The sequence below is a fragment of the Bolinopsis microptera genome, chromosome 12 (assembly GCF_026151205.1).
Source record: "Bolinopsis microptera isolate Bmic1 chromosome 12, MBARI_Bmic_1.0, whole genome shotgun sequence".
NCBI classification, from domain to species: Eukaryota; Metazoa; Ctenophora; class Tentaculata; order Lobata; family Bolinopsidae; genus Bolinopsis; species Bolinopsis microptera.
In genome coordinates this window covers 3,885,254-3,897,569 of record NC_087083.1, presented here as the reverse complement: position 1 = coordinate 3,897,569, position 12,316 = coordinate 3,885,254, and the positions used below count along the sequence as shown (strand labels likewise).

The 12,316-nt window shown below is 36.4% G+C and overlaps 1 protein-coding gene across 3 annotated transcripts in view; it reads right to left on the bottom strand.

Annotated features, from left to right (window-relative positions):
• The window catches only part of LOC134823808 (golgin subfamily A member 6-like protein 25), a 101,722-nt gene that overhangs the window by 72,738 nt on the left and 16,668 nt on the right, over window positions 1-12,316 (bottom strand). For all 3 annotated transcript variants that reach the window (XM_063835368.1, XM_063835367.1, XM_063835366.1), the window contains exons 5-7: window positions 11,605-11,675; window positions 11,339-11,460; window positions 10,250-10,293 (exon numbers count right to left, since the gene is read on the bottom strand). In XM_063835368.1, coding sequence (XP_063691438.1) covers window positions 10,250-10,293; window positions 11,339-11,460; window positions 11,605-11,675 — 237 coding nt within the window. The remainder of the gene's footprint in view (window positions 1-10,249; window positions 10,294-11,338; window positions 11,461-11,604; window positions 11,676-12,316) is intronic.

The following is a 12,316-nucleotide window of genomic DNA, read 5'->3' as shown; positions in this document are numbered from 1 at the left end:
TATTTGTAGATATCATAACAAACGAAGCCATGAAATATTCATATGAAACTGGAAACTAAAACCGCGTCTGAAAGCAGAAAATATTCCTAATGGTACGATTCAAGTAGAAGTCGCTGAAACTTACACCGACATCACATAGTAACCACATAGTAACCACACAGTAACATCAGTTTGCTGATATTATAACTTATCATGGAACACTTACTGCCACAAGCTTTACGATAAGAATCACACGAACAGCTTTCAGTGCACCGTCATGGTGTTTTAGTTTATAACAAAAATAGGCAGGGAAGTAGCATGATACTGCTGTATTATTGTGAGGACATAACGATTAACAGTAGTAGTAGTAGTTAACAATACAAAAGAATGTTAAATGTGACAAGGAACTCAGTTCGTCCTCCAATTAGCTGGTGAAATAGTCAAGGTATCTGGTTACCTTTGCTAGCTGTATGTTAGAATGCTGTGGTGTATTGCTAGCAGCTGTCAGTAGTATTGCTAGCAGCTGCCAGTAGTATGTGGGTAGTGTCAGTAGTGAGTAATGATGGGTGGCTTGTCCGAAAGAGGGAAAGTTAAGTACGAAACAATCTTAACTGGTAAGTAATTATCTACAGATCAGTTGAATGTTTCAGTTTAAACGAATATAATGTAATCTAAAACATGCACAGTGAAACTAAACATCAGGTGCCCCCAATTGTAACTATAGCAACAGTAAACATGAGAATTGTAGTTACTATAGCAACAGTAAACATGATAATTGTAACTATAGCAACAGTAACTATGAGAATTGTAACTATAGCAACAGTAAACATGAGAATTGTAACTATAGAGTATAGCAACAGTAATTATGAGAATTGTAACTATAGCAACAGTAATTAAGAGAATTGTAACTATAGCAACAGTAATTATGAGAATCCTCCCTAAGGAAGTTTCAGCACTTCAAATATTTCCCATATTTGGTACAAGACCAGCACTGCAAATAAAAAAGTGACAGATACATTTATGAGTAAAAACAAGGTACTGAAATCAGAAGATGACAGCCTGTACATTAATAAGACATGAGTGAAACATGTACTGGAACATGTACTGGAACATGTACTGGAACATGTACTGGAACATGTACTGGAACATGTACTGGAACATGTACTGGAACATGTACTGGAACATGTACTGGAACATGTACTGGAACATGTACTGGAACATGTACTGGAACATGTACTGGAACATGTACTGGAATACAAATATAACTTTACAAATATAATTTGTAAAGTTCGTAGATTCCTCTACAGGGTCATCGAATAGTTCGACCGCCCTTGTTTAACAGTACACTACATTGTAGATGTTCTGAAGGAGTATCCTAAGATTCTTGATCTTTTGGCACAGGCACCCCTCCTCATTTAACCCTCAATCAAGTTTCCTATCATTCGGCTGAGTCGACCGAGGAGATCACATAGATCCAATGAATCCTTAGCTACTCCCTAGACTGAGTAAAACTGGGATTCGAACCCTGAACCTTCTGTACAGTTATTAAAGTTCTACTGTTGACTATGTGATGGCCTAGTGGTAATAGGGACAGTTACTTTTTACAGTTACTTTTTACAGTTACAGTTTACAACTGCTGTCAATTAAGATAAATGAGCAGTTAGAACGAAATAATAATTCAGGCACTTTGCCAACTTTAGAAGAAAGAAGAGAGCTTCAGTCAATGAAGCTGTTAAATGTTTTATATTTATAAACTAATGTTGCTAAAATATTAAGTAAACAGAAAATCAGTAAAAAGTAAAAGTAGAAACATCAAGATCATCTGATATGATCATGTGTATCGTGTATTGAGACTGAATAAGCACTATAAAGCAACACACCAAACAAACACCTCGCAACGCTAGAAACGTGAGTAAAAACAGCAAACCAACAGAGAGAGAGAGGACAGTGTTGACCTGTCAGCGACTACAGCTGACACATGAACTCTATTATTATATATTGTCCAGTTCTAACTAACACTTGGTTACTGCAGACACTGCAACGTCTACTACTACTGCTCCTTCATAAAACCTGACTCCTAACGAGCCATGTAGCAAACATGTTAGATACACTTCTTGGTATGTATTGAAACGTCGCTAAGCAACAAGGCGAACTCAGGCGAAGCTAAGAATTTGTGAATTAACAAAAATGCACGAATTAGAATAAAGAGAAAATTTCAGAAATTTCAGAAATTCCAGCAATTAACGGACGTTTTATTATAGTATTATCAGAGCGAAAACACAAGTTATAACACAAGAGGAATGTACATCAGTTAAAAGTAGCCCAGTCAATGAATCACTTAGAACCCTATAATTGGATAATTAATCGGATAATTGGTGGTAATTACAAAGTGCATAATTGGATAATTACTATGTAATAACACAATGAACCTTCACACACCACCCGAAGAAACAGATATCCTAAAGTCCGGTATATTTGTATATACAGCTAAAGATAGATTCGAGAGTCTGTGCTGTCTGTCTCGACCATGTGACCTGTCTGTCCTGCCCACGTGACACAGATAGCGCGCGCAGTATGGTTAAGAGATGAGGTCACGTGGGAGCTGTCTGTAGCATTTCCTTGTACGTTTAACGGGTTATAGTATAGAACTAGAGAGAGAGAGAGAGCTATAATGGACATTGCTATTAGAATAGCTACTATTACATGGCAGAACAGTACACAACTTTAAACTACAATAATTACACGTAACGTTAAGTTGGGGGAGTTAGATAGTCCGTTAGATGTAGAAGTACGTTTTTTATACTATTTTAAATATTCATTAATGCATTATTCATTTTGTGGTATACATCCCTGCAGATATAACAATGTGAGGAATGAGTTACACATTGTGTAATGTGTACCGGGTACATTGTTAACGAACTTATTTAAACCTGAAACTTACCTCAAACGAGCTATTTTTAGAATAGATTAAACGAGTGTTAAGGGACATACAAAATAAATATGATACAAATACAGAAACTAAACGACTTGCTTGACTCAAAACAATGACGACAACATATAGTGCAGTAACGGAGCATAAAGTCATGTGACTAGCAACTATCTACTCCCTCGTGCAACTGTTTGCTCCCTGCAACTGTTTGCTCCCTGTCACATATCGCAAGTTTAAAAGATAACCACAGATAATTTAACGTGAGGACAGTTAGTAAACAACAATGGTGCGTCTAAACGTATAAAATGTAAATTAAGACATGTAAGTAACAAGCACTAGTAACTAGTGACAATCTTGTCTCGACAACAGTAAGAGCGTTTGTTTACGAGTTGTGGTAATAATGCGTCAGTTACTGTCATTATTGATCAGTTTAAACTAACGATCAGGCTGATTACGAGGTATTTATAAAATAATTATTACAAGGTATTTACTAGTTAATAGGTATTTACTAGTAAAAATAATAGAGTTACATATTATTTACTAGTAAATAGGTATTTATTTTTAATTGTAGTTGACTAAATGAGAGTCTCCACTCAGTGTGTTAAAACATAATTCTTTGTCGACGTTTCGGCTACATGCCTTTGTCATAAACAGGACGTACTGAAAACTTACATAGCTGCAAAGATACAATGTTAAAATAATCTATTAAAATAATCTATTAATACTACGAAATATAACAACAACAAATAACATCTTGAAACACAACAACAATCACAAATTTATCCAAAAGAAACATAAAATATAACGGCTAAAAGAATCCAAACCGCAACAAGCCGTGAACAATTCTTCATAATACTACAAACATTTTACCAAGATAGCTCCTTCATAAAACTGATTAATCAAAAATTATCTAGGTTTATAAGTTCAATATTACATTAACTTCCAAGTATATTTTATCCAATCACCTTCATTTACGGACTCAGACAATTGAGTATTTATTTCTGGGTTTTCACGTTTTATTAGAACCGACTGCCACAATTGACGGTCCACATAGTCTTTACATCTTTTTCGAACTATAAACCGAAACGGTATGTTTGGCATTGAAATGTCTGCATGCTCCTCTAGGTAGTGCTTCCCCATGGCCGTAGATTTGTTGCCATCCCTTACTGATTTGTAGTGTTCCCAGGCTCTACTTCTTTTAAACCTACCAGTTTCCCCAATGTAGGACTTATTACATATTTGGCATATTAATTGGTAGCAAATGTTTTTGATCATGCAGGATTTATCGCACTGGTAGCATTTGCTGTCACTTTGTTTATTGCATTTTGTTTGCTGTAGGCTAGATCTTGTTAAAGCTTCCATGAGACGTTGACCTGATGTGAATGTTACCCTGGTGGAATCCAAGAGGTTTTGATTTCTTAGGGTATAGTAGACTTTTCGACACGTCTGTTCATTTATATAAGGCAATGATAAGCAAGCTATTTTTGAGTTCTTTTTAGGCGCATTTTGTTTATCCAGTGTATTCTGTGTTTCTCGAATAAGTTTCTTGACAATATTAGGAGGGAAACTATTCTTCTTTAGCATATCAGCTATTCTGTTGATACTGAGATCTTGTAGTTGACAAAGAATTATGTTTTAACACACTGAGTGGAGACTCTCATTTAGTCAACTACAATTAAAAATAAATGATTGACCCACTCATAAGAGCAAAACAAGATTACCAGTAAATAGGTATTTACTAGTATTTACTAGTAAATACCTATTTACTAGTTAATAGGTATTTACTAGTAAAAATAATAGAGTTACATATTATTTATTAGTAAATAGGTATTTACTAGTAAAAATAATAGAGTTACATATTATAACAATATTAGTTGTGATATTGGGGAGTCAATAAAAACACTGTAACTCACATGTAGGGTACAGGAAACTATCGGAATAGTTGTTATAGCAACGGGAATACTAGAAATATATACTAAAATACTAGAATACTAGAAATATACCATACAATCTACCAAATGAGTAGCTACTGAGTAGCTAGAATAGTGTTACACGTAACGACACGTTGCCATGCCAACTGGGGGTACCCGGTACATGTAGCACGTGGTTTTATTCAAACTTCCTTGGAGGAAATAATTTAGAAATATGTGGGTTTTTACTGTCGTGGTTTAGCGAAGTATTCTTGAAAATTATATGTGTTTATTGAGTGAATAGTAAACACTACATTTCACAATGTGCTTTTATATTTAGTATAATTTGCAAACAATGTGCATACTTCTGACAGCTTCACTTCTCGATCGAGAATGTTTTATATTAATATTTTGGTGTTATGAGGTATGAGTAAACGATAAAAGTGAAAGATAAAGTTGTTTAATTTTGGGTAATTTATCATTTACGTTGTCTATGAGATATTTTTATAGTTTTGTACTCACGGAGTTGTCATGAATAAGTCTTGAAATACTTGTCACTTTGTCAGTAGAAACTTAGAAAAACGCAGAAATGCAGGAAAAACCCGACGAATTGGTCAGATTTTAAAAACAATATATAATACCGTCGTATAATCTCATTCTTACCATCATTTCCCATAATTGAAGAAACATAAACCGTAATCATTGGGGGAATTAATCAAACACTGATTAATAATTATTAAACATTTTCCCTTACCGCCACACATAGTAACCACATAGTAACCACATAGTAACCACATAGTAACCACATAGTAAACACATAGTAACCACATAGTAACAGCATAGTTACCACATTCTAGCCCTTTCTTTGATTTTAAGGACTGATAATTTCTATTACTATTCGCTACAATAGTAACTAAATACTAGATATTGCTAACATGAAAAGTGATTATATATATATATATTTATATTTATATATATTTATTATATATAATAAAAGCAACTTTTAATCGCTTTAAATATGTGAAATATAATACTTTGCTATGTATAATAGTAAACATGTTTTATGTCTACTTCAGTCCAAATAAAAATGTTGTGAATGTAATAGTTATGTTTAAAACCTTAAAATATACGTCACATTACTGACTCTGAATATAATCTGTAGTCATGTGACGTCACAGTACGCAGTATGACGTCACAGTACGCAGTATGACGTCACAGTACGCAGTATGACGTCACAACTGTAGTCTGTTTTACTCTGTTTAACAGCTAACTTGTCTACTGCAGGGGAAGCTTCAGGGATTGTTCACATATTAAGTATTATCATTAAGTAAACCAGATTTCAGCCAATACAGACCCCCTTCGTAGGCCACTTTTCACGCTTTCGTGGGTTTTTTTAAAATATATCACCTCGTCAAAGGCTGTGCGATCAGCAAATCAAAAAAGCGAGCATATGTCACGTGTTAAAACCTCCCTACACGTGTTAAAACCTCCCTGCACGTGTTAAAACCTCCCTGCACGTGCTAAAACCTCTCTGCACGTGTTTAAACCTCCCTGCACGTGCTAAAACCTCCCTGCACGTGCTAAAACCTCCCTGCACGTGCTAAAACCTCCCTGCACGTGCTAAAACCTCCCTGCACGTGCTAAAACCTCCCTGCACGTGCTAAAACCTCCCTGCACGTGCTAAAACCTCCCTGCACGTGCTAAAACCTCCGTGCACGTGCTAAAACCTCCCTGCACGTGTTAAAACCTCTCTGCGCGTAAACAAGTTCTACGTTATATTCTATTGCTAGCTATCAAAACTGTGTTAAAATTGTGTGAGTTAAATAATGTAAATCTAGAAAACGCTGTACATATATAAATGATTTTAGAATTCAAATGATGAAAAAATGATAATGCGTTTGTGAACTGTTATTTTGCATCCCAAATATCAAGTAATTAAGGTGAGCTCTGAATTAGTTGGTGCTAATTGATTGATGATATTAGAAATATATTAATTAACTCTATTAGCGCCTTTTGTACCCCTAATCATACACAAACGATCACATACAAACATAATTATCATAATTATCAATCAATCAGTAATGTTTAGTAAAAAAGCAATATTTAGTGAGACATTTATTAATGGTGTGTTATATGCCCTAAATATTTGAAGCTTCAATCAGAGGATAACTTTTCCAGTTTTAACCCATCAAAAGGTCCTAATACCATAGCTCTCAACCAGTCCTCACTCTTCCAGTACCCACACCAATGTATTCAATATTAATTCTACATTCCAGTTCAATAACTTGTCTATAATAACGTCACGTGACGTCATCATACTACGTGACGTCATCATACTACGTGACGTCATCATACTACGTGACGTCACCTCAACATAAAGAGTTTGCCCAACAAGGCTATACAGGCTTCCTCTAAACGAACTCAGGCGACATTATAAAAGCAGCTGTCTGCAGTGAAGGCATATCCTCGGCTAGCTTGTGAGTGTCTTGGGCTGTAAGGAGAATCTGGGTACCGTGCGACTCCATGATCCCATTTCTGGACTCAACCCCGGAGTCTGCTCCCGGACTCACTCCCGGACTCATGTCCGGGTCTCCCTCGGACTCTGACTCGGAAATGTGCCGGGTTATCAGCATGTACTTTACTGGTTCTATCTCTCCGTCCGACACGTCGCTAGGGGTTTCGAATAGAGCAGAGGAAGTGTCCGTGGTGTCAACACTGATCTCTGCTGCACTGATTTCTGCTGCACTTACATCTGCTGTGCTGATTTCTGCTGTGCTGATTTCTGCTTCGCTTGGCTCTGGTGCTCTGGCCTCAACTAAAAGTGGATCTGCTACGCTTGGCTCTGGTGCTCTGGCCTCAACTAAAAGTGGATCTGCTACGCTTGGCTCTGGTGCTCTGGCCTCAACTAAAAGTGGATATTCTTCGCTTGGCTCGACTACACTAAGCCTCGCAGTGCTACTCTCTGCAGGATCACAGAACACATCGTCCTCACCCTCCCTCTTGTCACGTGACTCACGTGACGTCACACCACGTGACTCACGTGACGTCACACCACGTGACCCTGCTACAAGACCAGGTGACACTATTCCTCCACTACTGACCGAGGAGGAAGGTTTGTACGAGAATGATCTGAAGGCAGGCTCACTGTGCACCCTGTTAAAAGTCCTGCCAGAGCGGGGATTGTTTGCAGAGGAGCTGTCTATAACGAACTCGTCGTACTGACGCAGCGGGGCACCGTGCTCGTGGGACTGCGCGACTGCGAGCACGTGGGCGCTCTTCTGCGGTCGTCCCGTCAGACTCTGCCGGCTCGGACCTAGGAGGACAAGGCATTAGAGCTGAGACACTGTAACCTTGTGACGTCATACTACGTGTTGTGACGTCATATTACGTGTTGTGACGACATACTACGAGTTGTGACGTCATTAAACGTGTTGTGACGTCATACCATGTGTTGTGACGTCATATCACATGTTATGACGTCATATCAAGTGGAGTAGAATTAACGTGACGTCTCACCATGTGACATAGGACGAACCCGAAGAAGAAATGCACTCTATGTACCACACTTTCACACTGACAGTGACTATTCACCCTAAAAGAACTCTTTCCCCGGTTTCAAACTTAACCTCTTCAGTAGACCATATAGAGAGTGTTTCTGACACATCTTCAAAAATCAGCCAGTAAAAACCAGCGAGAGCCGTCTAATAACCGATACTTAAGGCCATTAAATTATTTAGAGCGTTTAAACTGTCAACAACTCCGATAAGAGGACAGGAGACAGCAGAGAAATTAGTACGGCTGGTAATTTACTGATATCTGCTGGCAAACAAACTCATTGCAACAATCCTGGCATACCTCTCCCAGAAAACCATGTTAAAACCAGTTTTGCTAATAATATGGACGTGCATGGAGCTAGAGTTGTGACGTTATACTGCGTGTTGTGACGTCACATGACGTGTTGTGACGTCATATGACGTGTTGTGGAGCTAGAGGACAAGTGTTGTGTGAAGAATGTATTTGAGAGGATGGTGTTTCAGTTAGAACGCTGTGGTTTATTAAAAGAGAGAAAAAAATAAGAAATATGTGGTAAAATTGAAAATATATTACTATAAAAAGTTGTGGTAAAGTAAAAAAACAGCGGTTAAGAAACTACATTGGGGGCTGATCCCCCTTATACAATGAACTGTATTATGTGTATGAGAGGAAGGGAGCTCCTTGCTCCCTCCTGTTACGGTGGTAGTGGCTATTAATAGCAACTGTAAGCATCTTTTATTATGGAGAGTAGAGAACGAGAGGTAATGTAGCTGGTCATTGTAGATACTACAAGCACTGATTTTATTTATTTGAATCTTTTACAAATAGTACATATACAATAATGATAAGAGAATTCAAAATAAACGACATCATGAGGTATTATGCTGTGTAAAAGTCGTAGGACGTAGACCATATTGTAGAAATACTAAAAGCATGGGTAAGTAGATACTATCATTGTAGATACTACGAGCACTGTAGAATGTAGATACTATCACTAAATACTAGATACTGAACTGTTACAGAGTAAAACCCAAGCTAAAGGTACAGACTTATAAAGCAAACCAAAAGTGTACAAACAATACAGACCACTGCTTCAAGGTGGGGCGATTAGCATTCCTAATGATCCTGGTACATAACAATCAGATATTACGGCAAACTCTGGGTATAGCATGTACACTATACACTATACACTATACACTATACAATATACACTATACACTATACACTATACACTAAACAATATACACTATACACTGTACACTGCAACTGTACACTGTACACTGTATACTGTACACTATACACTATACACTATACACTATACACTATACACTATACACTATACATTATACACTATACACTATACAATATACACTATACACTGTACACTATACACTATACAATGTACACTTATTGACTTATATACACTATACACCAATATTGAAAGTATGGGTCCCCACTAGGCTTAATGGACGGAGAGCTATTACTCTACATTCATGTTTATTTATTTATATTTAGTAAACATCGTGTATATAATCAACACAAAATGGACTAAATTTTGCCCTTTTGGATCTCAAATCACTATTTTCAGCTGTTTAGTTTTGAATTTTCGGATAGACAATCCAACATGATGACGTACTACGAGTGAGCTAAAAAAAACTATTTATAAAACTAAATAAAACTATTTATAAAACTAGATAAAACTATTTTGTAAAACTAGTTAAAACTACTTATAAAACTAGAGAGGTGTAGTAATCTATAATAATCACAGTTGTTTGTGAAAACCGTAAATTAGAACTGTTTAATTCAACTAATTAAAGTTAATATTTGTTTTTAATAGATTGATTATAAAATAGTAAACAAATGTAAAAGTAACTAATTGATTAATTAATAAACTTACGGCGGCTACGTTCGGCGTTGTACTGGTTAATCTTCTCCACTTCCCTGCAAAGTGTAATGATTACTCGCACAATTAAAATAAAGATAGTGTGCACTTTTACATGGGACCTAAAATAGTTCACCACTACAACAGTGGCGTAACGTTGCCTGTTGCCCCCCCCCCCCCCCCCCCCCCCCCCCCCGCACAGCGGATTCGGCGGCTCAAAGATGTTTTTTCAGTCGAAAATCGTGGTATGCGTTGAATCGGGGTTTTACTGTATCAAGTTATGTTGATGGCTACCAACTAAGCGCTTATGTAGTAAATTGATTATCATGTGATTATATTATTACATTATTATTACATTATTATTATATTATTATTATATTATTATTATATTATTATTATATTATTATTATATCTTTATATTATTATATATATTATTATATTATTATTATTATATTATTTATTATATTATTATTATATTATTATATTATCATATTACTACCCCGTGTTTATATCCTACATAATTAAGCTAATAAATAAACTGTAGTTACAAGTTACAGCACACAATCTAGTGTTTACTGCTACAGTTTACTGTTAGAAATTAGAACTCCGGTGCACAATCGTCATCATGATGGTAGTGGCAGCATTCGGTTTCTATGACAACCAACAATATTTGCTACCCTCGCGAACTATTCTGGTATACATTTACCAATAACCGATATTCAGCCAGATCTGGATAACAAGGAGATTGGAGGGATTTATTTATGTTGCGAGTTGGATAATTCCATTTTATTCAGGGCCATTAATGTGCAATAATGATTTCTGCACAATAAATAATGTGCATTATCTAATGGAAGGAAAGAGAATTGCCAGCCTGGTTTGGAATCTGAATGCAAAGTAAACTCAATGTTTTTTACTCCAGGATTTATTGGCTGGACAAAACAATCAACAAATCAATGTCTCTTTAACATCTATTTGGACACGTAAAGAATTTTCCAGCATCAACCCGAACTCTGTACACATTAGCTACACTAATAACGTCGCGCGATAACCATTTCATCCGGAACAAACGACTTATTAACTAATTTTCCCGTTTTATCAACTTACTGTTCATAAACGGACGCTTTCTTGAGTACAACAGGTACTTTCTGATTCTCTGTCTGTTCTGCCGAAGTGAAGTTCTTTAACATTGACTTGTACCAGTCTGGGTTCTTTTCTTTGAGTGGTAACTGGAAAAGTAGGATAATTCGAGGAAGCAGAATAATTATATGGTTTTTATTAAGTTGGTGTGTTTCGTGAAATTTATATCGATGAGTATTCCAGATATGAAATAAAGGCGGCAAAATGTCCATGTTTCCTGACTCGTGACTCACCGATGTTTCCACCAATCGAGTGGAGCTAGCACTACTGAGTGTCCTTGCTCTAACTGCAGCAACGTTTTCACCTGCAATAATTATAATTTATTGCACTAATTTTAAATTTATAACGACAGTAAATACACGGTTATCGGATATTTAAGGATTGAATTAAAATGAATTCCACTACAGTGAGTGGTTTCACCTTTAACACTTATTTCATAAAAAATGATTCGCGCGTTCCACTTAATACTGCAGCGCCGCGCGCACTCGAAGCCGCTATCACAAATTATCGTCTGTCACAAAATATAGAGAAAGACATTATCGTTATACTAGATAGTATATGCTTGTTATCTATGTAAACGTTTGAAGATTACCATATGGATAACTTTTTTACACACCATACATTGGATACAGACGGCTATTACCACATTTACCACATTTACCACATTTACCACATTTACCACATTTACCACATTTACCACATTTACCACATTTACCACATTTACCACATTTACCACATTTACCACATTTACCACATTTACCACATTTACCACATATACCACCATATACCACTATTTACTAGAGCACCTTAACTCCTCGACAACGAGCGACCTTTACAGTAATGGAACAGGAACAGTTTTTATTGTGTGGACAAGAATTTGGCAGCAGATACTATTTTATCCGTGATAACATCAAAGACTCATTAGTCAGTTACTGGCATTAGGCG